At 48.4% G+C, this 27,988-nt stretch overlaps 2 protein-coding genes across 3 annotated transcripts in view; one reads left to right on the top strand and one right to left on the bottom strand.

The window, feature by feature from the left end:
• The window catches only part of KCNH3 (potassium voltage-gated channel subfamily H member 3), a 142,278-nt gene that overhangs the window by 51,005 nt on the left and 63,285 nt on the right, over nucleotides 1-27,988 (bottom strand). The window contains exons 11-15 of one of the 2 annotated variants that reach the window (XR_014507992.1): nucleotides 27,431-27,645; nucleotides 25,087-25,370; nucleotides 23,882-23,985; nucleotides 23,677-23,744; nucleotides 20,295-21,177 (exon numbers count right to left, since the gene is read on the bottom strand). Coding sequence is in view for 1 of the 2 variants with exons in the window: in XM_083427363.1 (XP_083283489.1) it covers nucleotides 20,575-21,177; nucleotides 23,677-23,744; nucleotides 23,882-23,985; nucleotides 25,087-25,370; nucleotides 27,431-27,645 (1,274 nt within the window). In the remaining variant the exon portion in view is untranslated. Of the gene's footprint in view, nucleotides 1-20,086; nucleotides 21,178-23,676; nucleotides 23,745-23,881; nucleotides 23,986-25,086; nucleotides 25,371-27,430; nucleotides 27,646-27,988 lie in introns of those variants that run through there. The other variant, XM_083427363.1, reaches the window with a different exon arrangement.
• MCRS1 (microspherule protein 1) lies at nucleotides 49-18,387 on the top strand. Its single transcript, XM_083427784.1, has 14 exons — nucleotides 49-183; nucleotides 2,482-2,611; nucleotides 5,659-5,797; nucleotides 6,046-6,204; nucleotides 7,954-8,063; nucleotides 8,922-9,030; nucleotides 10,552-10,690; nucleotides 10,785-10,860; nucleotides 13,049-13,077; nucleotides 13,748-13,840; nucleotides 14,583-14,665; nucleotides 15,804-15,891; nucleotides 17,181-17,308; nucleotides 17,889-18,387. The coding sequence occupies exons 2-14, from the start codon at nucleotides 2,502-2,504 to the stop codon at nucleotides 17,973-17,975; spliced, it is 1,350 nt and encodes a 449-aa protein (XP_083283910.1). The 5' UTR covers nucleotides 49-183; nucleotides 2,482-2,501; the 3' UTR covers nucleotides 17,976-18,387.

Here is a 27,988-nt window from a genome sequence, read left to right as displayed (position 1 = left end):
CAACAATAACAACAAACGACTGTTGTGCCTTTAACAAAGATGGCCGTCTCGGCTTCGCTTGGGCTTCTCGATGACAAACCGGAAGTGGCTTCGTGGACTCCTTCCTTTTTCCCCCCGGAAGTTATTCAGCTTTCCGAGATGGACGTCGGAGAGAGGCAGGAGCCGTCGTAACTTTCGGGAATGGTGAGGCATTGTCGGGGCAACCTTTTCTAAAACCTCGGAGGTGGACCACCGTTAAGCGGGGGAAACATTTGCCACAGTCGGTTAAGGGCGAAAACAGCAGGGCTGTGGGTGGAAAGCGCATGCGCGACAGCGGACGAGGAGGCAGGGTGGCGGCGCTGCGCAGGCGCGCGACGCCTGCGTTTCTCTCCTCGCGTCGGGTTCGAGCGAGATTCAGGGCGAAACCCCTGCAAGCCTGCGCAGATTGAGTAGCTTCTGCCCGCGCTCCCGCCGATTAAAACCCGCGGTGCCATATGTCCGGAATTTCCCGGACACACAACCCCGGAATGGCTAAGAAACGTCCAAGTTCTTCGAGATTTTGTAAAGCTCAACAACTTTTGTGTCTGGATTTTCACTTTTTGAAATATGGCAACCCTATAATGATTTAATTAACTGTCCGTGCCCTGAGTGGAGCTTTGAATTTTTGTTCTGCTACACCACAGAATAAGAGTTGGAAGGGACCACATAGGTCATCTAGTCCAACCTCCTTCAGTGCAGGAATCTTTTGCCCAATGTGGGACTCGAACCCACAACCCTGAGATTAAGAGCCCCGGCTGAGCTGTCCCAGCTGTAAACAACACAACCCTTTTAAAACTTAAAAATACGGTTGCCATATTTCAAAAAGTGAAAATCCAGAGACAAAAGTTGTGTGCTTTTTTATTTAATGGAATTCTACAAAATTTACACTGCCGGCATGGGCTGCCATTTGTCTGGATTTTCCTGAAGATTTCAGTGATTTCCTCCTGGACACTGTTTCCGATGACTGTCTATGCCTGGGAAATTCCGGACGTATGGCAGCTCTATAAATGTTTGGGCATGCCGTAAACTGAGTGAATGTGTAGCAACTACCAGTCGCAGATATACCCTTTTGGGGAGCAAAGAGTAGGTGGTTGCTGTGCAGCTCCAGACGGCCTGGACTGAAACTAATTCTCTGGTGCTAGTTCAATTGCAGGAGCCCCCCAGGCTCAGTTCGCAGTCAAAGGGGTCAGGCAGGGGATGATGTGAAAAGCTACATCGAAAAGAAAGTCCTGCTGGATCAGACCAAAGGCCTCCCTAGTCTCAACCTCTGGTTTGCCCCAACGGCCAGCCTGTTTTTAGAATTCTAGAAGGTGGTGCTGGGAGACGACTGCTCAGCCCCACAGCCTTTGCTCTTAGCTATGTGGCTGCTGGATTTTGCACCAGTTGAAGCTTCCAAGTCATCTTCAAGGGCAGCCCCACATAGGTAAAGGGACCCCTGACCATTAGGTCCAGTCGTGACCGACTCTGGGGTTGCGGCGCTCATCTCGCTTTATTGGCCGACGGAGCCGGCGTACAGCTCATGTGGCCAGCATGACTAAGCCTCTTCTGGTGAACCAGAGCAGCGCTCGGAAATGCCGTTTACCTTCCCGCCGGAGTGGTACCTATTTATCTACTTGCACTTTGGCGTGCTTTCAAACTGCTAGGTGGGCAGGAGCAGGGACCGAGCAATGGGAGCTCACCCCGTCGCGGGGATTCAAACCGCCAACCTTCTGATCGGCACGTCCTAGGCTCTGTGGTTTAACCCACAGCGCCACCCATGTCCCTTCAAAAGCAGCCCCACGTAGAGCATGTTGAATAATCATCCTTTTGTGTATCCTGAATGTTCCAGCATTCAGCTTCCTTGGATGGCCCCAAATGTTAGTACTGTATTAACATTGTGACAATAGATTTGTGGAAGCCATTTCCATGGAAGGTGTTCTCTGTATAATAATAAAAAGTGGCTGAGGACATTTCCTTAGAAGCAAGTTTCTCAGATGGTACATTTCCAGGTAAATGTATTTAGGAATACAGTGGTACCGCGGGTTAAGAACTTAATTCGTTCTGGAGGTTCATTCTTAACCTGAAACTGTTCTTAACCTGAGGTACCACTTTAGCTAATGGGGCCTCCTGCCGCCGCCGTGTGATTTCTGTTCTCATCCTGAAGCAAAGTTCTTAACCCAAGATACTATTTCTGGGTTAGCGGAGTCTGTAACCTGAAGCGTCTGTAACCCGAGGTACCACTGCACACAACAAAGGGTTCTTGTGGAGCACAACCAAACTCAGTTGATTTCTGAATGCCTAGGGCTGCCAGGTTATGGGTGAATCAATAGACAAATCTGTGAATGAGTGCCGGGGGGGGGGGGGGGACCTTACTGCTTATCCTCTGCAGCATCCAGTATTCGCCACATGGTTAAAATTAGCCCAGCATGGTATTAAAACAGAGCAGTAGTGCAGCCAGTGATTTTGTTTCTTTTTCTGTCGCAGACGTGTTGTATTCCAGACTGATGGCGTCGGGCACAGCGAGCCGCTCTGAAGACGAAGAGTCTCTGGCAGGGCAAAAAAGGAGCTCCTCACAAGTGTCGGGTGCCATTCCAAAACGGCGCAGTTCTTCCAGGTACCATGCTGGGTTGGGGAGGCAGCATTGGGCAGTGGTTTTCAACCAGTGTTCCGTGGCACCTTGGGGTCCCTTGAATGATATTCAGGGCAATATTGGCCTCTTTCCTTCCCTTCCTTCCTCTGATGCCCTCTCGTGTCTTCCTCCCAAAAGCTTGCGTAGCTGTTTGTTGCAGCAGCCCTGGCCTCTAGCTCCCCGGGCGAATGGTGCCTCTGGGGCTGGCCAAGGGGTGCTGGTTGCTAGGAGCCGAGGTGGACTCAGAGTAAGCAAGCAAGTGGGCGAGAGAGCCCAGCCAGCCAGTCCTTGCTGTTGGGAATGGATGGACAAGTGGGAGCCTAGGCAAGCAGGCAGGCACCATGCTGGCCTTTCTTGCGGTTACAGGGTGCAAGGCCTGCCTGGGAGCTGAGTGCCCAGCTCCAAAGGGGAGTATTTCCACCATACAGGACTGGCGGTGCCCGCTGCTGCCATTGCTGCCTCCCAGGGTAAGGTGCTGGTCTCACATTCACTTAGGCCAGTCTCCTTCAGGCCGCTAAGGCTGGTGGCATCCTCTTCCCAGGCCTGTGGGGCAGCGTGAGAAGGCACCTCTCTTTGGGGCAGAGTGGGTGGGTCAGAGATCAGGGACAGCAGCAACAGCTACCCAGAGGACTTCCAAGGAGAGGGGAGAGGAGAGAAGGCTGAGGGAACATTGCACAAGGGGGCATGTTTGAAAAAGGGTGAGAGGCTGCAACTCTGCAGGGAAGGGGTGACGTTACTGGGCTCCTGAGCCCCACAGGGGTGCCGCAGAAAGAATGTAGTTGGTCAAGGGAGCCACGGACTCAAAAAGGTTGAAAACCTCTGAGCTAGGGAAAAGGAGGACACCTGGTGGCTGAGCTTGGAGACTGGAGCAGCTGAATAGAATAGAGATCATTGTGGGTTGGCTATGGTTCCCCCCCCTGAAATCCAGGTGCTAAAGGGTAGATAAATAGTCTGGCTGCTTTTTTGCCTAGGGGTTTTCACTGTTCTGAAGATAACTGGGAAATTCACCTGTGGGGCCACAGCATAAAACCCTAAAAGCTCTTTTAATTAGGAGGAGGAACCCAAAACAATGTGACTACAATCCTACAATATGACTCACATGAAGGGGCAACATGGCTCTAAAGGAGCTGTGCATTTTACCCTATTCCTTAAGATAAGCAGCTTCTCTTGGCCCCGTATCTGTGGGTTTTTTTAAATAGTTGTTTTTATTAAAGTATTTTCATAGTTAACAAGGGTACATACAACGTCTTCATTTTCAATTCATCGAGTCCTCTCTACAGGTCAGTTACGTTTGGTGTGAGACTCTGCTGTTATAGACATTGTGAGGTTGCGGGGCTGAGAAAGAAGTGGGCATGAGATTTTTCTTTTGCTTAGTGCATGTGCAGAGTTTTTTGTCTCAGCATCGCGAGGATAGGTTCTTTTATCTGTTTGTTTGATTTTTTTGGCAGTGTGGGAGCTTGGAGAGCCTGTAGCATGATTGGGTGTGTTTAGTTGCTTGCAGTGAGTTTTCTTTGTGTGGGAGAGGGGTTGTTGCGTCAAGTTAGCTATATCAGTTTGTATTCTACAGGGGGCGGGGTGCTATGTTGTTTTATTGAGATGTGTATGTGATAAAGGGGGGGGGGACATACTGGGGTGAAGCGATCCTCTTTTGCTGGTCCCCCTGCTAGTTTCAGTTTGTTGGTTAGCTTTTCTAGTGTGGCCCCGTGTCTGGTCTGTTGAGGGATGGCTTCTGAAGTGGAGAGCCCTTTCTAGTCGTGGACAGTTTAGAACCCTGACTTCCAAATCACACAGGGAGTTTCCACAGGTGGAAAAGATTCTCTCCTCCACTCTGTAAGTTATGCCTCAACATACGAGAAGCTAGGAGGAGCGGTGCTACCTGCAGCCCCTTTGTATTCATCTTATTCGCAAAGGGCTCATATAAATACAGTCATACCTTGGGTTACAGACGCTTCAGGTTGCGTTTTTTCAGGTTATAGACCACTGAAACCTGGAAGTACCGGAATGGGTTACTTCCGGGTTTCGGTGGTTGCGCATGAGCAGAAGCACTAAATCGCGCTTTGCGCATGCACAGAAGCGCCAAATCGCAACCCACGCATGTGCAGACGCGACACTGCTGGTTGTGAACATGCATCCAGCACAGATCACGTTCGCAACCTGAGCGTCCACTGTAACGGCAAGTGTGGGCCTGGTGGGTTCAGAACCAAATATGCCCCTTTCAGAGTTGTAACCTGGCACCTTATTCATTTCCCCATGCGGTCCAGGCTTTTACCATTTTTGTTTGATTTCTTACCTGCCCTACGCACAATACAATATTAAAGTCAGTTTAAAACAAATGCAGGCAAAGGAACGGATTGCTCCCTGCTGCAAGGGCCATTTCCACCTGGCCTAGGGGCTGGGGCCCAGACTCACCTCAAACAGCTAAAAAAGGCTCCTGGGAGGCCGGAGGGACATTGCTGGAACAACTCTTGGCTAAAATGTTTCATAACGGTTTAAACGGTTCTAATTTTTGTTCCTCTGTTTTGTTTTTGTTGGGTTGGGGTTGGTTAAATGTTTACTTGGGGTTGATGGTTATTTTAATTTGGGTATAACTGTAAACTTTTTTTTAATTATTATTATTACTAGTATTCTCATTGTTACTACTACTACTACTATTATAATTAGTATTATTAGTTTTTACCGATTTACTGGTTTATGGTCTGTATAAGATATTCTGCTTTTTTATGTTTGATTAGGTTTTTATACATGCTGTAAGCCGCCCAGAGTGGGTGGGGAAATCCAGTCAGATGGGTGGGATATAAATGTTGTTGTTGCTGTTCTTCTTCTTCCTCTTCCCCTTCCCCTTCTTCTTCACTGGTCTTGTAAACAAATTCCTTGAAGTGGGGAAACTCCCCAGTCATTCCGAATCCCTTTGTGGACTTCAGCCTTCAGGAAGTTCCATTGACAGCCCATATTCATATTGTTTGTAGCAGTGCTGATGAGGCCATTGGTGGAGGTAACTTGCTGCAATATAATACAGAATTTCCTCATTCTAGGTTCATCAAGCGGAAGAAGTTTGATGATGAGCTGGTAGAGAGCAGCCTTGCCAAATCATCCAGCCGGGCCAAGGGTCCCAGTGGGGTGGAGCCAGGGCGCTGCTCTGGCAGTGAACCCTCTTCCAGTGAGAAGAAGAAGGTGAGTTAGGTTATATATACCTCCCTCGATAAGAGCCACCATAGCAGATCTGTGGCCACATTATTCAAATTTGATGCTTTTGAAACCCTTGCAAACGTTTTCATCTCATTGCTGTCCAGTGCTGTTGCGGGTGCCCCTTAAGTAACCTTGCGATGCAGTTTGTCAGCGGCCACGGCTCTCTGCTACATTTTGGCTTCGTTGTGTTGCTGTGCCTGCTGTAGTCTGTATGCCAACCTCTGCTTCCACAGGTGTCCAAATCTGTCTCTGCACCTGTCACTCCAAGCCCAGCTCCAAACCCCAGCCTCACCAAGCGGATGAAGAAGAGCAAGCAGCCCTTGCAGGTCAACAAGGATTTGGGCCGCTGGAAACCCACTGACGATTTGTTGCTGATCAACGCTGTGCTTCAGGTAGTAGAACAGGGTTAAGACTTGCAGATAGATGCAGATATAGGGATGCCAGGCGATCTTAAAATCAAGATCCACAGTGGATCAGGAACAGTCTTTGATTTCAAGAAACTGGTAGTGACTGAAGTGAGGCGCCCAGGCAGTCTTCCATGTGCAGATATTAAAATAATGACATCTGTAATGCCCTGAGCCCATTCTCTGTTGCCATATTGACCTGGGTATGTATACCTGGGGCCTTGCGTTCCCACATTCTCTGGTGAGCTGCTGCCAGGTCATGTGGACAGTAGTGAGCTAGATGGACCATATAAGGCAGCTTCATATATATCAGCCTTTCTCAACCTGTGGGTCCCCAGATGTTGTTGGACTACAACTCCCATCACCCCTAGCTCGCAAGGCCAGAGCTCAGGGATGATGGGAGTTGTAGTCCAACAACATCTGGGGACGCACAGGTTGAGAACTGCTGATATATATACTCATGTGTTCTAATTCCATGCATTTTCAACATTGCTCAGTAATTACTTTTTTATTTATTTTATTTATTTATTGAATTTATATACTGCCCTTTTAAATCTCCATCTTACCCGAAAGGGTTCTTAATGAATCATTCCTCTAGGGTAGTGATGGCCAAACTCAGCCCTCCAGCTGTTTTGGGACTACACTTCCCATCATCCCTGACCCCTGGTCCTCTTAACTAGGGATGGTGGGAGTTGTAGTCCAAAAACAGCTGGAGGGCCGAGTTTGGCCATCACTGCTCTAGGGAATAGACAAGGTGAAAAAGAACAATCAAGTGCCTTGTGACCCTCGACAGCCTCACTCCTGCCCCTTTTAAATTTATCCTAGTGGTTTGAAATATCTTAACTTGTAATGCCAATAAAGGTACAGTGGTGCCTCGCAAGACGAAATTAATTCGTTCCACGAGTCTCTTCGTCTAGCGTTTTTTTCGTCTTGCGAAGCAACCCTATTAGCGGATTAGCGCTATTAGCGGTTTAGCGGCTATTAGCGGATTAGCGGCTATTAAAGGTTTAAGGGATTAGCGGATTAGCTGCTAAAAGGCTATTAGCAGCTTAGTGCCTTAGAAAAAGGGGGTGGGGAGCGGAAAAAAATCTCAAGAGTCGCAAGACATTTTCGTCTTGCGAAGCAAGCCCATAGGGAAATTCGTCTTGCGAAGCGCATTGAAAAACGGAAAACCTTTTCGTCTAGCGGGTTTTCCGTCTTGCGAGGCATTCGTCTTGCGGGGTACCACTGTTTTTGTATTGTATTGTACTGCCGTACACCTGGAGGTCTCAGGGCGATTCACAGAAAAGATCACAATATATAAAAACAAAACAAGAACAATAACCCTCTTACTTCATCCTCCAGTGTGTTCTGTTTGAGCACAAAGCAGCTGAAGCCAATTTGTACCTTTTTCAAAATCGTTTGCTAGCCCTAGGCTGGAGCATGGTTGTCCACAGAGAGTTGGGCATCTCTGCGTGAGCGATTGTGATTCGTATGGGCAGGCTTCGCAGACATCTGTTACATTACAGTCATACCTCGGGTTACAGACGTCTCGGGTTGCGTACCGTGCCAAACCTGGAAGTACCAGAATGGTTACTTCCGGGTTTCGGCACATGCGCAGAAGCACCAAATCGCAACCCGCGTGTCGTGGGTTGGGAACACTGCGGGTTGCGAACATGCCTCCCAAATGGATCACGTTCACAACCCAAGCGTCCATTGTATTCCCAAGAGTTTTTCTCTTTCTCTTCCTCTCTGAAGACCAATGACTTGACCTCTGTGCACCTGGGAGTGAAGTTCAGCTGCCGTTTTAATCTGCGGGAGATCCAGGAGAGATGGTACGCTCTGCTCTATGACCCCGTGATTTCCAAGTAAGTTTTCTCCTCCACGTTTCTCAGAGTGGGAGGCATGGGGATTGATCCTATTAAAGGGGTGTCTTGTCTCCCAAGAACAAAGGGCTTCCTTTTCTGTCTGACATCTATGGACCATCTCAATTTGAGGACTAGGACTAGATCAGCTTGTGATGGGAGGGAAGACAATCCGTTGTACTGGTAGAGGAACATGGTTTTCACCTAGCTCCGAAAGTTTTCATAAATGCTCTTACTTGGAAGTAAATTCTTTTGAAATGAACAGGACTTGCCTTTGAAGTTTGTTTTCGGAATGGAAGGCACTGTGTATGGGCAAGGAGGTTCCTTTACTGTCCTTTCCTCTTCGTTCTTCAGCCCTACAGAGCAGGAGGAAGGATGCAATATTCTCGATTTAGTCCCCTTTAAAAATAAAATAAAGTCAGGCTTCTTGATGAGATGGCACTGCAATATGGAATCTCAGCACTCTTTGTTTCCAAACAGCTGCTGAGAGCAGACCTGGTTTCACTGGGAAGCGTTTGTTCCCTGCTTCCTCAGTGCCTGAAAGTGAATTGCCCCTTTGGCATATCCAAACCTCACCTAAGAAGGCAATTTTGCTTGTGTTTCTGCGGTTAAGGCATTTATGAGGCTTATTGGAAGTTTTAAGAGTGTTTACCCCTAATAAAAGTGGATTTTGATTGCACAAATGAGACTCCCTATGGGTCCATCTTGGCATTTGTGATGATACAAAACCAACTACACACCCCTGTTTATGTTTTCCTTTTCTTTTTTACGTTCTATATTTTCTTGGGTGAATGCCACTGGTTGCTGTTTGGTGTTGGGCGACTGATCCCTTTTTATTCTCTTTTTCCCTTCCTCCACCAGGCTGTCTTGCCAGGCCATGCGGCAGCTGCATCCGGAAGCCATAGCCTCTATGCAGAGTAAAGTGCTCTTCAGCAAAGCAGAGGAGCAGCTACTAAGCAAAGTGGGATCGGTAAGGATTGAGAAGGGGCTACTTCAACTGTAGCCCTGGTTACCTTAGAGCAGGGGTCAGCAGACTTTTTCAGCAGGGGGCCGGTCCACTGTCCCTCAGACCTTGTGGGGGGCTGGACTATATTGGGGGGGGGGAATGAATGAATTCCTATGCTCCACAAATAACCCAGAGATGCATTTTAAATAAAAGGACACATTCTACTCGTGAAAACACGCTGATTTCTGCACTGTCTGCAAGCCGGATTTAGAAGGTGATTGGGCTGGATCCGGTCCCCGTGCCTTAGTTTGCCTACCCATGCCTTAGAGCAGCGGTTCTCAACTTGTGGGTCCCCAGATGTTGTTGGACTACAACTCCCATCATCCCTGAGCTCTGGCCTTGCTAGCTAGAAGGTTTGTAAATGCCAGGGTGCTAGGGGTGATGGGAGTTGTAGTTCAACAACATCTGGGGACCCACAGGTTGAGAAAGGCTGCCTTAGAGGAAAGCAAGGCAGGGTTCAGAGTAGCTCCTTTTCTCCCTGTTGATTTTTGGTAGAGATTTGCCGTACCCTGTATAGCAAGTGGCTTGCTTGATATAACAGCCACAAACCTTTTCTTCTTTAGGTGTGTAAATATTTATGTGTGTGAGAGAGATTGTAATATCTTGTATACTCATAGCACACTCCGTTTCTAAGCGTTGTCTTTATGTACCCAAAATGACACCACTTCTTCATGAAAGAGGGTTGTCAAGAGGTTTGGGGGGGAAACCCCAGGTTTGCAGAAGTGGTCATAATCATTAGAAAAATGAGCCTGAAGGGAGGGAGATAACCAGAAGCAAGGGCACAGAATGCCCTGTCTCTGTAACTGGGGTGGGGGATGCGACAAAAAGACCAAGGGACAAAGGATAATGGAACAGAGTTTCTCAAAGGGCATTCCCTGGCTAAGCTGGAAGCCTGAACAGAAACATTCCACACAGCAACAATTTCTTGAAGGCCTCCCTTGTATAATTTTGAGATGATTGAATGGCTACACACAGTTTGCGGCCTGTAAATTTTATTCCCATCTTTCTAGAAAACTTGACAGTCCCCCCCCCCTCTAATATTTATTAGATTTTCTGTTTTACAATTTTAAAGTACTCATTTTTACATCCTTAAAATATCAGTGACTTCCATTCTTCTCTTTCCATGGTTCATTTTGCATATCATAAATCCCTGCACATTTTACAAAAACTATACCATTCAGTATTCCATTATTACATCTATCAAAACTTATTTACACTGTTGAATTTATCTTAATGCTGCCAGCATTTTCAGCTGTACACAGTTATTTCCCATATATTCAATAAACGTTTTCCAATCTTCTCTAAACATATGTTCTCTTGTTCTATATGTTAAGTCTGCAAGCTGCACGTATTCTCGGCAGTTGACTTTTAACTTGATGGGTTTAACTAGAGTTAAAATCTCTATTCGTTGAAAATAAATGTGAGAAGCAGCCTTTGGCGGAGGTCCTTTTCTTCCCGCTTGAGCCTCTTTTCTCTTATTCCTAGACCAGCCAGCCCACCCTGGACACCTTCCAGGATCTTCTGCACAAGCACCCCGAGGTTTTCTACCCTTCCCGCACTGCCAAGGTCCTGCAGACGCATTGGCAACTCATGAAGCAGTACTACCTCTTGGATGATCAAACAGGTATGGCCAGCTCATCTGTTGCCAGGTAAAGTTTGGAACCTGCGGCTTGTGCCAGGATTCTGAACCGTCCTTTGCCCTCTCTGGTCTCTTCCAGTGCAGCCACTGCCCAAAGGGGACCAGGTGCTCAACTTCTCCGATGCCGAAGACATGATAGATGACAGCAAACTAAAGTAAGTGAAAAGGGTGTGGCTAAGGCCAGCTGCGTTCCCTCTGTTCATTAGAAACACTCTGCCATCAGTATTCTTGGCCTATGTTTGTCTGGCTTAGTGGCCGGAGAACCTTCGGTTTCAGCCTGGACATATGTTAGCCTAAGGGTTAGTTAAACTCACATCCAGTCCACACTTCAGTAGGAATCTATCTTCATTTTTTTATTTATAACGTGAACGCAATTTGAATAGCGGCAGCTAGACTGGTGACTGGGAGCAGCCACTGAGACCATATAACTGTTGGGATACTGCCAGGGAGACAAAGTCCATCATGACTCCATGTCGTCTCCGTTGCGATCCATTGATCTCCCGTAGATACAGTATCAGCAATTAGCGACATGAGCTCCAGAAATAGCTTGCCACATTCCAGAGCTGATGCACGCTCTATCAGCAGAGTTCGCATAGCGAAAGATGCACTCAGGAGAGCATATTTACAACTTTATTCAGCGTTGGTCAGAACAAAGAGAAAACATGACTGCCTGCTTCAGTGTCTCAGACACAGAGAGAGAAATGAAAGCATAGACACAACAGAAACATCCTGTGAACAGGAAATACGCAGGCTGTGACACAAACATCCTGCTCCCTTTTAAGGTGGAACGGAAATATCCTAACAATAACACCGGTCCTGAAAGACCTACATTGGCTCCCAGTACATTTCCGAGCACAATTCAAACTGTTGGTGCTGACCTTTATAACCTTAAACGGCCTCAGCCCAGTAAACCTGAATGAACATCTCCACTCCCATCGTTCAGCCCAGACACTGAGGTCCAGCTCCAAAGGCCGCCTGGCAGTTCCCTCACTGCAGGAAGTGAGGTTGCAGGGAATCAGGCAGAGGGCCTTCTCGGTAGTGGCACCCGCCCTGTGGAATGCCCTCCCTTCAGATGTCAAAGAAATAAACAACTATCTGACTTTTAGAATCTGAATCTGAAGAAGTGTTCATGCAACTCAGAACAAACTTAGTTGGTCTCTAAGGTGCTACTGGACAATTTTTTAAAAATATATTTTGAATTTTAGAAGACATCTGAAGGCAGTCCTGTATCAGGAAGTTTTTAATGTGTGATGTTTTATTGTGTTTTTAATGTTCTGTTGGGAGCCGCCCAGAGTGGCTGGGGAAACCCAGCCAGATGGGCGGGGTATAAATTTGTCTCGGATCTGCCTGAGATTAAATTGCCGGCCCTTGAGGCTGCAACACAAAGTGACCAAGAAGAAGGCCAGAGAGAAGGTTTTCCCCCTAAATGAGTTGGTCTAAACCGGATTAGGTAGATGTTCAATGTGGGAGCAATTACAGTGGTGCCTCGCAAGATGAAAAGAATCCGTTCCGCGAGTCTCTTCGTCTAGCGGTTTTTTCGTCTTGCGAAGCAACCCTATTAGCGGATTAGCGCTATTAGCGGTTTAGCGGCTATTAAAGGTTTAAGGGATTAGCGGATTAGCTGCTAAAAGGCTATTAGCAGCTTAGTGCCTTAGAAAAAGGGGGTGGGGAGCGAAAAAAAATCTCAAGACTCGCAAGACATTTTCGTCTTGCGAAGCAAGCCCATAGAGAGATTCGTCCTGCGAAGCGCATTGAAAAATGGAAAACCCTTTCGTCTAGCGGGTTTTCCGTCTTGCGAGGCATTCGTCTTGCGGGGCACCACTGTAGTTGATGCATTCTAACTGATCCTAAGGCTTGATCAGAACAACACTGGGAAAACCAAAGCACTTCTAAATAGGGAGACTAGGGGGCAGTATAACATATAACATGGTGCCCAGTTGGCACACATCATCCTTAAAGCTTAAAATCCAAGACAAGTCGCTGCTGCTGTCATTGTCCAGATGAGGACACAGTGTGACTTAATGCCTGAGGCCACCCGTTTGAGAGAGCAGATGTGGGGCCTTTCAGACCTAGGGTAAAACTAGTTAATGAGTGGAGTCCATGGTGAGTTTTGTTTCTCCTCATTTTTCATCCAGCAGTCTGGCTCCTGCTGTGCTGCAGTTTTGAGCATTACTGTGCTTCTCTCAACATGAACATGGTAGAGCCCTAATCCAGCGAACACAAGCTAGTGTTTTTTGAGAAAATATATATATTATCTGTGGCCCAGGCACTGGAGTTGTGATCAGTTACCAATTCAAGATCTAACATCTCCCTCTCCCTCTCCCTCCCTCCTCTCTACTTTAGGGATGTCCGAGACGAGGTGTTGGAGCATGGTGAGTTGGGTGCTGTTTGTTGCAAGAGGTGGAGCAAAAATAGCATTCTTCAAATGACTCTGTCTCCATAAAACTCTGTGTGATTCTGGCTGGTGTATCCCTGTGAGCCAGTTCTTGGGCGAAACTGAAAAAAGACTCTGATCTGTAAAATCGGAATCACTTATAATATGTGTTAGAATCCTGATTGGGCAGCTATGGGCAGGTAGCAGGACTGAGCCTCACGTATTCTATATGTAAGGAAACCGCCCCTTCGTTGAGGAGGCCAGCACTCTCAACATGGGTTGGGAATGAATGCTTTCAGAGAGAGGAGCTAAGTTTTCTCCTCGCCCCGCCTCCTCAGTCTTGCCTTAATGGTCGCAGGCTGGATCTACACTCGTGGTTTATAACTGTAAAAAACGCGTTAAAAGCGCCAGAGGGCGCTGCAGAGCAGCGAGCCGCCAGCAAAGGGAAACTGCATTAAGCGTTATAGAATGTTAAATCTGAAAACGTTTAGAAGAACAATGTGGGTCCAACCCTAGACAGAAGCAAGCTTTACCTGCAGTGGAATAATTTATCCAGCCCCAAGACCACTTCTCTCTCTTTCTCTCTCTCCTGGTTTTTCATGATTATTTATTTAAAGTTACTTTTGTTTTCCTTTCAAAAATCTGTTCCTCATGCTTTCTCCTCGCAGAACTGACAGTGGCAGACCGGAGGCAGAAGCGTGAAATCCGGCAACTGGAGCAAGAGCTCCACAAGTGGCAGGTGCTGGTGGACAGCATAACAGGTGAGAGAAGAGCCACACCATGTCTCTTCTCGCGGGTGAGAAACCCCATCTCCTAGTGTTGCGGCACCTGTTCCCCCGGGACTTCCAGCTAATACTAGGCAAGCGCGTTTGTTTATTGCTTTTGACGTCTGCTGAGAGCAGCTTCGTGGAGGCAACCCTATCCAGACAACGTAATGCTATTATGTGCATTTGTTTTCGTTAAAGCTTTTTTGCCTCCATTTTCATAGTTTCATTTATATACTGCTTTATTCTAATAAACCTCAACACAGTTTACAATTTTGTATTCAATAACAACAACAACAACAACAACAACAATAATAATATTGCCTACTGTTTTTAAAGTCTGCTGTTACTGCTATTTTTGAGCGAATACTTCATAGAGGTTGATTTTTTTTATTCAGTAATATATAAATTTTCATTGAATAAACATGGAACGCCCTCCCATCAGATGTCAAGGAAATAAACTTCATTCTGACTTTTAGAAGACGTCTGAAAGCAGCCCTGTACAGGGAGGTTTTTTAGTGTTTGATAATTCATATTTTGTTGGAAGCTGTCCAGAGTGGCTGGCAAATAAACAACAACAACAATAACTACTATTACTATTAAATAAAGGGCTCCTTTGGTGAGAGCAACTAAGTGAGAGTCCTGGAGACACAACCCACCTTTCCTTGCCCAGCATGCTTCGGTTACCACGGCCTTCCAATGGCCATGTCTGTCTAATCCTTCCTTTTCTTTCTCCCAGGAATGAGTTCCCCTGACTTTGATAACCAAACATTGGCTGTGCTGCGTGGAAGAATGGTGCGTTATCTCATGCGCTCCCGGGAGGTGAGTCCAGTCTGTCCTTGGCTGCTTAGATTGAGACAGTGCAGAGCTTTTTCAAGGTAGGATTGCATCAGAGAGACCAAGTTGCATATAGTTGTGTCAGTAACAGAGCCAACAATAACAGAACAGAACATCAGTGTCTGGCACTAATTTTAAAACACTCTGGCACTGTGGTCTAAACCACTGAGCCTCTTGGGCTTGCCGATCGGAAGGTTGGGGGTTCGAATCCCTGCAACGGAGTGAGCTCCTGTTGCTCTGTCCCAGCTCCTGCCAACCTACCAGTTTGAAAGCACACCAGCGCAAGTAGATAAATAGGTACCGCTGCGGTGGGAAGGTAAATGGTGTTTCTGTGTGCTCTGGTTTCTGTCACGGTTTTATGTTGCGCCAGAAGCAGTTTAGTCATGCTGGCCACATGACCTGGAAAGCTGTCTGCGGACAAACGCCAGCTCCCTCGGCCTGAAAATGAGATGAGCGCCACAACCCCATAGTTGCCTTTGACTGGACTTAACCGTCCAGGGTTCCTTTACCTTTTACCAATATATATAAATTTGTAGCCTCTACAGAATTCCCAACTATATTTCTAAGCCAAAAATAACAGTTGTAGGAGTGTTTGTGTGTGTATTTACATTCAAGAGTTGGAGAACTCCTTTTCACAAGTAAGAAGTATCTTCAGTATGATTCTACTTCTAAGGAGTTCTATTTTCCTCTTCTGCTATGGTGCAACTTTATCTGTAATGTGGAATCTGGAATCGGCCTCCCAAGAGATTGCAGGTTTTGCTAACAGCAGCTTCAATATCCATGTCAGAATGCAATGTGCAAATTCAGCTGGAAAACGCAGTGAGCCAGAATCAGTTAATGAAGCCCACACAGGAACTTCGGCTAGCACAATGGGGCTTCCACTGCTCACCCCTAAATTGGTTCTGAGGGGGGTCAGGAGTACCCCTATAACAGCATGCAAAGGGAGGAGAGAGGGGGTTGTTCTGTTTGGCAAGGAAGGTAAAATGCTTGCGCTGAAGGAACGATTGCCATAGCCGTGTCGATTTGGCTAATTAATTTTGATGGCTGTGGATTGCAATTTCCTTGGAGCAAAATGCTGGTCCCATTGACACACGATGAATGTTTCTGTTCATTTCTCTTCCAGATCACACTTGGCAGAGCCACCAAAGACAATCAGATTGATGTGGATCTAGCGCTCGAGGGGCCAGCCTGGAAAATATCCCGCAAGCAAGGTGCTTGAGATGGGACTACCGCATTTGAGTTGCTTGGGGAGAAGGACTTTGTAGGACAAGGAGTGTAAAATTGCTGTAGGATGGAAAGGGAAGGCAGCCCTTTGAGTGCCTGCATATGGCTGATAAGTTACGCCTCCGTGTTTAATTTGTCTCCATGGTTCCTGATGTGAATGCCATGTGATATCAAGGGGCCTTTGGGTGTGTCAGAAATTGCAGGCGAGGCAGTTGCTGTTCCTTGCCCTAAATCAGGAATTGGTAACTGAAGGCCACATGAGGACTTCCAAGACATTAGATGGAAATCTGTAGACTTTTTAACTATACCTGAAGGAGCGTCTCCACCCCCATCGTTCACCCTGGACACTGAGGTCTAGCTCCGAGGGCCTTCTGGCGGTTCCCTCACTGCGAGATGTGAGGTTGCATGGAACCAGGCAGAGGGCCTTCTCGGTAGTGGCGCCCACCCTGTGGAATGCCCTCCCATCAGATGTCAAGGAAGTAAACAACTACAGTCATACCTTAGGTTACAGATGCTCCAGGTTGCGCGTTTTCGGGTTGCACACAGCACCGAATGGGTTACTTCTGGGTTTCGGCGCCCCGCGCATGCGCAAAAACACCAAATTACAACCCGCATGTGCGCAGACGCGGCGCTGCGGGTTGCGAATGTGTCTCCCGCACAGATCACGTTCACAACCCAAGCGTCCACTGTATCCGACTTATAGAAGACATCTGGAGGCATCCCTGTTTAGGGAAGTTTTTAATGTTTGATGTTTTATTGTGTTTTTAATATTCTGTTGGGAGCCACACAGAGTGGCTGGGGAAACCCAGCGAGATGGGTAGGGTTATAAATAATAAATTATTACTATAGCAAACAACTTGTAAATGCAGATGATCAGGTAGAAGGGGGTTGGATCTGCCTGAGATTAAATTGCTGGCCCTTGAGGCTGCAACACAAAGTGACATAATAATAATAATAATAATAATAATAATAATAATAATAATAATATATTGGTGTTTAAAAAGGCACAATTAGGAAAGTCCAAATTCAGTGGCATTTACCAGTTTGCACATTTTTAAATAGCCTTGGAAAAATTGACCTGAGCTGTTCACTTTTGAGAGCCAAAATTTCCAATAAGAATATTGCAGATTCAAGGTATCAAACCTGCTACAAAACACCGTTTCAATTACCCAAGCGGAGTGCACCTTCGACTTACGAGGCATTCTTTGCAAGCAGTTGTGACCGACTTTCTGCTTGGAAAGTCTAACTTCTCATCTCTCTGTGCGCGCGCACACAGGTGTCATCAAACTGAAGAACAACGGCGACTTTTTCCTGGCAAACGAAGGCCGGCGGCCCATTTATGTGGATGGGCGCCCAGTGCTTTGTGGCAGCAAATGGAAGCTCAGCAACAACTCAGTGGTGGAGGTGAGCTGTTGGAGGTGGGCAGGGCGGAGGGCTGTGCTGCTTTGTGGTGAAAGGTTTCACAGGCTTCTTGGTTGATGGTTCCATAACAAGATGATGCCAGTATCCAGAGCAGCTGAGCCCAGCCCTAAATCCATGGGATGCTAGACTCCTTTGCCTGCAAACAGCTGTTGTGAATTTTGATTCCGCACAGAACCAGCAAACATAATAAATAAAAAGTGCTGGGGTGTAGTTTCTTCAGCTGCTGTCAGCCAAGAGCCTGGTGCTAGCTGGAAGGTAGACAACTTCATTGAGGTTGGTTTATTACCTGTTTGGAGAGCCTCTGGTTTGGGAAGACATCGTTTCTTGCAGCAGCCAATTTGGCCTCTCAGTGAGGTGGGCTAGGCTATAAAACACAGCTTTCCAAAGTGTGTGTTGCGGCACATTAGCGTGTCGGCTGCTAGAAAAATTGAATTCCTCGTGTCATGAAATGATGCACGTCTAAAAAGTGTATCGCCAACACAACAAGTTTTGAAAGCTCTGCTGTAAAAGATGCAGCGCTTCCTTCCGCACCCAGACTGACAGCCTTTCTCTTTCTCCCTAGATCGCAAGCTTGCGCTTTGTCTTCCTCATCAACCAAGACCTGATTGCGCTTATTAAGGCAGAGGCTGCCAAAATTGCCCAGCCCTGAGGCTTGGATCAAACCCAAGGCTCCACTGGACCTGTGTGTGGCTGCCCACCCCCTGCCCCGGACTCCTTTTGCCAGCAGGGACCACCATGCTTAATGATGAAGATGCAGCTTCATGGAGCCTGCCCTCCCTTAGGCTAGGACTGAAACTTCTTGGGAGCCTTTTCCTTTGCGGCTGAGGAGGAGGATGAGCTCTGCTTCACCAGTCAGCGGATCTATGTAAAAGAAAGGTATGAGCCAGGCCTTAGACCAGCACCTTGTTTGGGTGTTCTTGGCAGTGTGGGGCATTTGCTGGCGAGGGTTGTGCGGCTGTTGCGCTGGATACTCTTTGGAACGGAGTGACGAAAACCACCATGGAGGATTAAGGGCCGGGGAGTAAGTGTCAAAGCGAGCTAATAAATAGTTGCAAATCTCACTACTCTGTGTTGTGCTGGTGGCCTGCTTCTTTGTACACAACCACCTTTTCAGCTCTCGCCAAACAGATTCTGGGGCAGAGGGAGGAACATGTTTTTGAAGCAGTCATGCAATGATTGAGGTCTGTCAGTTGATACTATGCTCTCTTTACATTATTCTGCAGCAGTAGTGATTAATGTTTTGCCTTGCCTGTCTCTCCGCAGCGTAGTCTAATTTTCATAAAGTTATTAAAGGAAGAGTGGAATAGCTGGTTTGCCTAACTATGTTTGGTCACATAAGATTCTGAAGGGTACAATTGTCAAGAATGATTTCTGTTTAAAAAGCAGTGGCGAAATCAGATCACGCCTAATGTTTATAATGCAGGCTATAATTTTGCCACCTGCTGCTTTTACTGAAGTTTCCAGTGTGGTGTTTAGAGTTGGCTTTGGTCATGAGAGGAAACCCAGATTTGTATTCTCTGATGCTGCCAATCTTTTGGCAAACATCCTTTAGGTATCAGTTGTGCTAATTATGTTTTGTTGTTCTGTGTAGCTTCTGTAGACAGAATTAGGGGCTCCTCTTGATGTGTGTAAGATGTGGTTCTTTCAGTATTGTAGAAGAGTTGGTTTATGGTGTGAATGTCTTTTGAACCATGAGGGTTTAATATTAGACCTGGGCGGTGTCAGGTTTTCAGCACTGCAATCTGGTGATAACACTGCAGCGAGGCAGTTTCACCCTGATGCCAGGGATGATGATGAAGATTGTTCCCAGCTCTGGGGGCAGAGAGCGTTTCTCTCCCCAGCATGCAGAGGGAACAGGCTGCCTGACCCAGGTTTCTCGCCGGAGCTCCCTTGTGCTGCTCAGCTGTGGGGCGCAAAGGCTCCTGCCCCCAGCTGAGTGAGCCCCGATGCCTCTCTGGCTCCTGTGCAATACATCGTGGCTCGCTCAGCTGGGGAGTGGGAACAGTTTAATGGAGCCCCCACTCTGGCTCGTATGTTGGGGGGCTTCTTTAAACTGCTCCACTGAGGAGCATGTGGCTTCCTGTGCCTCTGTGGAGCAGTGCAAAGATGACAAGGGAGGAACAAGCTGTATCGGCCCTAGCGATGCAGCCAGCTCCTCCTCCTGTGGTATGATGGGCAGAGCGCAATGGCAGCTTGACCCGACAGTATTAATTATTTTATTACAGTCGTACCTTGGAAGTCGAATGGAATCCCAAAACGTTCGGAAATCAAAGTGCGGCTTCTGATTGGCTGCCGGAAGCTCCTGCAGCCAATCGGAAGCCCTGTGAAACGTTCGGGTTCCAAGGAACGTTCGCAAACTGGAACACTCACTTCCAGGTTTGCGGCGTTTGGGAGCCAAAACGTCCAAGTTCCAGGGCGTTCAGGATCCAAGGTACGACCGTATACCCCGCCCACCTGACTCAGTTTCCCCAGCCACTCTGGACAGATTGCAGTATATCGCTGGTGGAACAGCTGCTGCTACCAGTGGCCTGATGTTGAAAGCAGCCCTGGTGGCAGAGAGACACAGGAGCGGCGTTGGTTTCACCCATGATATACCGCTGGGTGAAGCTGCTGTTGCTTTCTGCCCCTGGGTGATGTATCGATACGTCAGCCAGGCCTAGTTAACTTGTTCCCTTTATCACCTTCACCCCCACTCATCCCTCCCTTGGTGTTGAGGACAATAAACCCCAAGCAAGAGTAATTAGCTAGTAAACTATGAGGTCAGAGTCCAAAACGTACCTTTATTTTATAAAACGAGTGCCCACTTTAGCCCAGCCCCAGTGCTGCAGATGGCTAGGAAAGTCCTCTGCCCTCCCACCAGAGGAACCGCATGCACAGTGGGATTTTATCTCCCCCGCCATCCCATGGCTAACAATCAAAGTGCCAGAAGAAAGAAGAGAAGCTAAAACTGGGGTGGCTGTGTACACACTATATATAGTTGCATATTTCAAGCATCTGAGTTCGAAATGGATGTATTTTCCCCGATCCAGGCAGGATAGGTCCAGCTTCTGTGTCTTGCTTGTGCTCCAGCCTGCTGCAGAGAATTCATAAGCTTGCGTTCCAGTTCTTTCTTCCCATCCCTGTGTTGACAGCTGCTGCAGCCCTCTCTTGAAATGCCATATGGGGGCTTTTCGGGTCCTCCCCCCCCCCAGCAAGCTAGCACCCAGTATTGCAAGACATTCCCCCCCCCAATGTTTCCAAAAGCAGACTCACAGGCCCGTGCCTTCTTCCTCCGGCCAGCAGGGGGCGCCGCACACAGACCCATCATCCCCAGTACCAATCAGCACCATCTCAAGGCTTGAGGAATCGCAGGCTTGAGTCCTGGAAGTTTTGGTTTCCGTGAGGCCCGTAGGGTCTGTGGGGGAGCAAGCTCGGGAAAGGGAGCTCTCTCTTTGGAGCTGGCTTGGCAGCTGCGCGTTGCTTCCCTGGTCCTTGGATCCGTGCCCCGCCGGCGAAATGGGCACCGTCTCGGAGTCCTTGCCCGGCCCCCGTGCCCAGTACATGCCGGGCCAGGGCGAGCTCTGTCCGGCCGGCGGTGCCCACATCCACTGCACCCTGCCACAGGCACCGTTGGGACAGGGGGCGGGTGGGACGCTGTGGGGACAGAAGGCGGGCTGGAGTCCTGTGTCTACTCGGAGCGGGCTTAGCAGAGGCGTGGCAGGAGTAGCGTCTGCGTGAGGAAAGGGCGCGTAGGCGGAAGGGTCGGCCCGCGAGTGCGTCGGCGTCTGGGAGAGGAGGAAGAGCTGCACGGCCTGGCGAAGGGAGTGCAGGCCTTCGCGCATTTGCTGAACCTGCCCGGAGAGCTCGGCCACCTGGGAAGCGAGACAAGGAGAAACCGGGTGAGTATTAGCAGCCTCTGTTTGCTTATACTCTTCTCTTGGGCGCAACAGCAACCTGGAAGTGGGGTAGGGCTTGGGCCATACAGTCATACCTTGGAAGTCGAACGGAAGCTCCTGCAGCCAATCGGAAGCCCCATCAGACATTCGGGTTCCAAAGAAGGTTCGCAAACCGGAACACTCACTTCCGGGTTTGCGGCGTTCAGGAGCCAAGGTATGACTGTATCTGGTTTTCAACATTGTGATACATTAGCAGCTAAATACTGCGATACATTCTGGACATTGTGATATATTGGTGTATCTTGGCTGCTTCTTCCTCCCACCCTTATGGAGGAAGCGACTATACCTCTCCTAGCGGTATGGCGGAATCAGTTTCCTTACTCCTGATTCCAGGAGGAAATACATAGCCTACCCTCCTGCCTGAAGGCAGCCACGTGGCAGTAGCCAAGTACACAGAGCCTGTCCATTTTCACATGGGCGGGCCACCTCTTTCTCCCAGCAGGCCTGCCCATGTGAAGGCAAATGAGGCCATTGTACCAGCTGGAGGAGGGGGGCTTGAACAGCTGATAAGCAGGCTTGCTTAAACTGCCCACTTCTCAGATGATCAAGCCCCCACCCCGCAGGTTAAACCTCTCCACTGAGCGGAGCGCTTTGACGAAGCTGCCTGCCAGCTGCTTCTGAATCTCTCTAGCACCAGAGGAGCATCTGCTGTTTCACCCATGATATACTTACTGGGCGATATAGCCAAACTTAAGAATAGAAAGCGTAATGCTGGTGGTCAACAAAAGAGGTTTAAAGACTCTCTCAAGGCAAATTTTAAAAAAACCTTGGGTTACAGACACTTCAGGTTCACACTCCACTAACCCAGAAATAGTACCTCGGGTTAAGAACTTTGCTTCAGGATGAGAACAGAAATCGTGTAGTAGCAGCGGGAGGCCCCATTAGCTAAAGTGGTCTTTCAGGTTAAAAACAGTTTCAGGTTAAGAATGGACCTCCGGAACGAATTAAGTTCTTAACCCGAGGTACCACTGTATAAACACCAACAATTGGGAAACACTGGCGTACAAGCGCTCCAGTTGGAGAACAGCCTTTACCAAAGGTGTCATGGGTTTTGAAGACACTCAAACTCAGGACGAAAGGGAGAAACATGCTAAGAGGAAGGCACGCTTGGCAAATCCACACCGTGATCAACTCCTGCCTGGAAACCAATGTCCCCACTGTAGAAGGACTTGTGGATCCAGAATTGGCCTCCAAAGTCACTTACGGACTCATTGTTAAAACCATGATTATGGAAGACAATCTTACTGAGCTACGAGTGATCACCAAAGAAGAATATCGCCCAGGACCAGTATGGGAGGGGAGACTGCAATGACAGCTTCACTCAGCAGTATATCGCTGGTGAAACCACCAGCGCACTCTGCTCTGTAGAGGGAGAAACAAGCTGTATCAGCGAGGTGCCAATACAGCTTGTTCCTCCCTCTTTAAACTGCTTGGCTGAGGAGCACGCTGCTGCCCTTGCCTCCGCCAAGCAGTTTAACGGAGCCCATGGCAAGAAAGGGGGCTCCGTTAAAGTGCTCCCCCTTCCCAGCTGAGACCCCTGACCCTGCTTGCACATGAGTAGAAGCAGTGCTACCGCCTGGCTGCCTTCGCCAAGGTGGGTGTGCTGTGCCTTTCCTCCCAGAAAGACAGAGCCCATCCTCCCGGGGGAAGGCAGCCAGGCAGTGTAGGGACTTGTTGATGCTGCTGGCAGGTCCAGTGCTTGCCAGCAACCCCTCTCCGCAAGGTGCAGATAGGGTGGCTTTGCACCCCACGTCTTGTGGACTTTGCCTGGGAGGGTGGGCTGCGTCTTTCCTCCTGGGGTGAAGGACACCCGCTCCCCCCAGACGAAAGAGGCAGTGCACCCGTACAGGCGAAGGCAGTCAAATGCACAGAACCTGACAGACTCCCACCGCTTGGTCAGTCTTCGGGGAGTGGGGGGCAAGCAGGCAAGGTTGCTCACCCACCCCCTACAAGCGTTGGGGGGAGCTCTTCCATCCCCCAGCTGAGCAGCAGCCTGGGGCCAGCTGTATTGGCCGCAGCCCACAAGGCCCTGAAGTATCCCTAATCTTCGGCCCTCCAGATGTTTTGGACTACAATTCCATCATCCCTGACCACTGGTCCTGTTAAGCTAGGGATCATGGGAGTTGTAGGCCAAAACACCTGGAGGGCTGCAGGTTGGGGATGCCTGGGTTAAAGCGCCCCAGCTCCCGCTGTGAGAGCTGTGGCAGTTTCCCCAAGCACCTCGCCGGCTGCGGCCAATGCAGCTTTTTTCAACATCAGGGTTTATTGCCATTTGGCTGGTGATAGTTGAAAGCCCTACTGGCGGGTGAAGCCACCATCACGGTCTGGCCCTCATACCAGTCCTGGGCGATGTATCAATACATTGCCCAGGCCTATATATGAACCACTTTAAAACAAAACCAAAAAAAACCTTACCGCTTGACGCAGTTTCTCAATGGTGTCGGCACCAGATAGCTCTGGGGGGATTGTGAGCAGGCCGCTGTCTGTAAGAAGAGAAGGGGACTGGTTTAGCAAAGGCATGGGAAATGAAGCCCACAGCAGCTCACTGACTTGCGTGCTGCTACCATGTTTTCCTAATTATCATGCCTTGTTCCCTGTAAGGCCATGCAGAAGGGTTTACCTGTGCCAGGGGAAGGGCTGCTGTAGTCCGGGCCCGAATGACCGAGGCGGAAACTAAACATGGGTTTGTCGGAACCGGATCCGTCTTCTATGCCGTCTACAACCCTTCAGAGGGAGATAGGAAGGGGGGAAAGAGCAGCTCAAATACAGCCCTAGGAGGATGGAATTCTATATCCCAGATCCCCAAGCCTGTCCCTACGGAGTAACCAGAAGACTCCAATAAGCTTACATTCCAATAATGGGACAGGGCAGGTTCTTAGGGGACAAGTGCCGCAGGTGGCTCAGGTACGCCAGGTGGGGACTAAGAGCACATGGGCAGCAGATGTTTCCTGCAGGACAAAAACCCTTCCATGCCCCCTCTCTGTGAGAACTCAAATGCTGGGAACTCTCCAGCGGCGTCTATAGAAGCACGTTATTCATCTGTTATACTGTATCAGTCACATTTTACACTGAAGCGTCTCAAAGCAACTTACAGGATAAAAATAGAAATAACAGGGATAAAAATAACAAGGAACATTAAAACCAAATATAAGAACAGCAATAAAACAAAACCTAAATTGTGTGTCTGTTTTTGTGTCTAAAAAAACTCCTACCACCCTGCTTCATGCCTGTGATTTCTTTTTATTCTCGTCCTTTAACTGGTTACCCTCCATATTAAAGACCAAAGGGCCTGGGTAAATAGAAGTATTTTTGCCTGCAGTTTGAAAGCATACAATAAGGGTGCCATGCATGCGTCCGAGGAGAGGACACTCTGTAAGTTGGAAGCCACGACTGAAAAAGCCTGTTCTTGTGTCCTCACCCTCTGCAACTCCCTTGGAGACAGTCCACTGAGAAGGGTGTTGGATTATGAATGTAGTGTCTGGATTCATGTTGGGAGAGATGGTTCTTGCAGGTTCTGAGCTGCCTGTGGGTTTTATAGGTCAAAAGCAGCACTTTGAAATAAGCCTGTAGACTAATTGGTAGGCGTTGCAGTCATGCCAACATTGCTGTTACACCTGCAGACCATCTTGCCCTGATCAGCAATCTGGCTGCTAAATTCTGCACCTGCTGCAGTTTCAAAGGCAGTCCCACATATAACACACTGCAGTAATCTTACCCAGAGATTGTCAGAGCCTAGACAACAAGCTAGGCTATCCCACGCCACTGCCTGTGTTCTCCATTCAACTGCTCTGTTCATCTTCTTGTCTGTCTTTGCGTGCTCCTTACCTGGGGCTGAGGTCTGGGGGGCCACTGCAAGGAGCTGTATGTAGCCGCAACGCCGTGGGACGTGAGGAAGTTTCAGGAGGCGGGTGGCGTGGAAAGCCTGACCGTGGCGGGGGATTGCTGTGGCCTCCAGCGGAAGAGGGGAGCAAGGGGCTGGAGGGCTCGTCCGCAGCCTCTGTGGGCAAGCACGGAGTTCTGCGGCGTGAAGGGAACGAAGTATCAGAGTCCTTCCCCAAGGTAGAAAGCAATGCGGTGGGTGCCCTGTTGCTCAGCGATGGGGTCTCAGCCTGCAAAGTAAGGAAAAGCAGATGCAACCTTTTTCTGTTGCCGCATTTACAACCTGCTGCCGTCTCTGAATTGTCCCCTGCAAAAGGGGGAAATGATTAGACACTGACCTATAGAGCATAAGGCAATGAGATGATTCTACAAGAGAGATGCATGTGCAAGAGAAGCCCAAACCAATTGCGACTTTCTCTGCATTTGCACGCAGCAGAATTCTTGCATCCAGGAGTGACATTCATTGCAGTGTTTATGCGGGTTTTCCACTGACCTGACATACATGTGGATATTAAAAACCTCTTCACTTTGAACAGAGCCTTCCATCTTAATCTTTTGACTAGACGAAGACCAGTTTTGGAGTCCTCATAGTGAGGCTACAGTTGCCAACTATATCCAGAAAGAATCCCTGGTTCATTTACTACATCCACTTCTTTCAGGTCAGTTCCAGACTGGGCTCTGGGCCATCCATTGTGTTAGGTCCAGAATCAATCCAGATTGGGCTCAGTACTGCCGAGATACATCTAGGCCCACAGTTGATCAGGGGCTACAGTTTCCCCACTGCTGAGCTGCCACCTTCAATCAGATGAATTCTCTCTGTGTGTTACGTGCATGTATGTTGTGTGGGAGACGGCAGGGGGTGGAGAGTACAGCTCAGCAGAGCAGGAAAGAGGGAGGCCACTGCTGCTGGGCGAGAAAGCTCCCCTTTTCTACTAAACAGCGTGGAAGCAAAGCAAGCTGGCTGTGGAGAAAGGGAACACCCTTGCTCAGTGCACAGACTGGAATCCAAGCAAGTAAGATGTGTACAGTGGTGCCTCGCAAGACGAAATTAATTCGTTCTGCGAGTTTTTTCGTCTTGTGAATTTTTTCGTCTTGCAAAGCACCACTGTGTATTGACGGTTTCCCATAGGAATGCATTGGCGGTTTTTAAAAAAAGGCGCAAGACCGTTTCGTCTTGCGAAGCAAGCCCATAGGGAAACCCGTCTTGCGAAGCAACTCAGAAAAGAAAAAACTCTTTCGTCTTGCGAGTTTTTCGTCTTCTAAGGCATTCGTCTTGCGAGGTACCACTGTATGTGCATGTATGCAGGCATACTTTGGCTCTGACCACTGCTGGTATGTGGCCTGCAGACACACTTTTGTGGGGCGGTGGGAAAATTCCTTATGCTATCTAGGCCATGGCAATGCAGCAATCGTATCATTGCTACCGTTGCTCTCATGCCATGGATGCAACCCTGCAACCCCATTTCTCCCCAGAAATTGGGGGTGCCAGGGTCAGAGGAGAAATGGCTGAGAGCTCAGCTAACGGTATAAAAGTGGTAAAAGCACCAGCTCTGCTTGGTGTGTCCAAACAAGCAGGAACTAGGTGAACTCGCCTCTCTAATTGTTACCACCTTCCCCAGATTCTCCAACCTTGCCAAGGAGGCTGGTCCAGACACAATATGGGTTAACCTCCTAGACACCCATCAGACTCCTAGGAAAGTAATTTATTAGCTCTGGATTGTTTCTGGAGTGGGTGCTGAAGAGTTGGCCAGCCGTATCTGAGGCTGCATCCGGATAAATGCTTTCTAGGTTAAGTTGAAAGGGCAATAGGCAATGCCCTGAAGAACAAAAAGCTCTGACTAATGACAGTGTCACAAACGGGTGTCTCCACAAAGCCACTGTTTTGTAGGAAGAGTTCAAGTGCATATTGGAAAACTGAGTTCGCGCAGTTAAAGTGGTTTTGGGGATTCTGTCACCAATCAACTTTTTTAAAAAAAGAATTGGACATTATGCAGTTTTGAAAGCAACAGGAAAATGAATTGAACAACATGAAATGAATGAATGAATAAAAGGGAGGCATGTAAACACCCCACAAGCAAATCAGAATAAATGCTTGTCATATCACAGATCAGAACAAACGCTCAGTAAAGACCCAGACACAATCCAACCCTTTGTGCAAGCAAATCAGGATGAATGATCAATAAACAGGTCACATTGAAGGGCCTTAGTGCACCCACGACCCTTTCAAAGGCATTTGTTGCTTACTCCTTACAGTGCTTTCCTCCCTGTTGCAGCTGTTCTTTCCACTCACCTGGAAGCTGCTGCCTCCGCCCAGGTTGTAGCTGAGCTCGCACGGGAGCTCGTGGCGAAATTTGCTGGCAAATTCTGGGTAGAGCTCCAGGCTGGCGAGAAGGCCAGGCAAGCTCAGGCACTGCAGGTCACAGTAGGTGAGGCCCCGCACGTCCGCGTTGGCCTGGACCGCCTCCTCCCTGGATGAGATGTGGCAACCGATTAGGTCCCCCTTACCTGAAAGAACGAAAGGCAATTTGTGAGATCCAACTCGCAAAATAGTACTAGCCGCAGTTTTGAATGAGGCACCTTCTCCCTTGGCATCAAAAGGTCCGTCGAGCTAGTTCTGTGGAATCCTGTTGCGAGGGTGGTGGTGCACACCTGGGTCTGCCAACCTGCAGCACCTACCTGGATTGCCTTAGCAAGAGAAGCAGGGTGCTGGTTTTCAAAAGGAGCTAAGGTAAAGGTACCCCTGCCCGTATGGGCCAGTCTTGACAGACTCTTTTTTTTTTTTTAATTTAATTTTTATTCAGTTTCCAATATACAATTTATCCCAAATTAACATTCATCTTATACATAA

The sequence above is a fragment of the Podarcis tiliguerta genome, assembly GCF_965153285.1.
Source record: "Podarcis tiliguerta genome assembly, chromosome: 2".
Classification (NCBI taxonomy): domain Eukaryota; kingdom Metazoa; phylum Chordata; class Lepidosauria; order Squamata; family Lacertidae; genus Podarcis; species Podarcis tiliguerta.
This window is presented reverse-complemented; position numbering and strand designations above follow the sequence as displayed.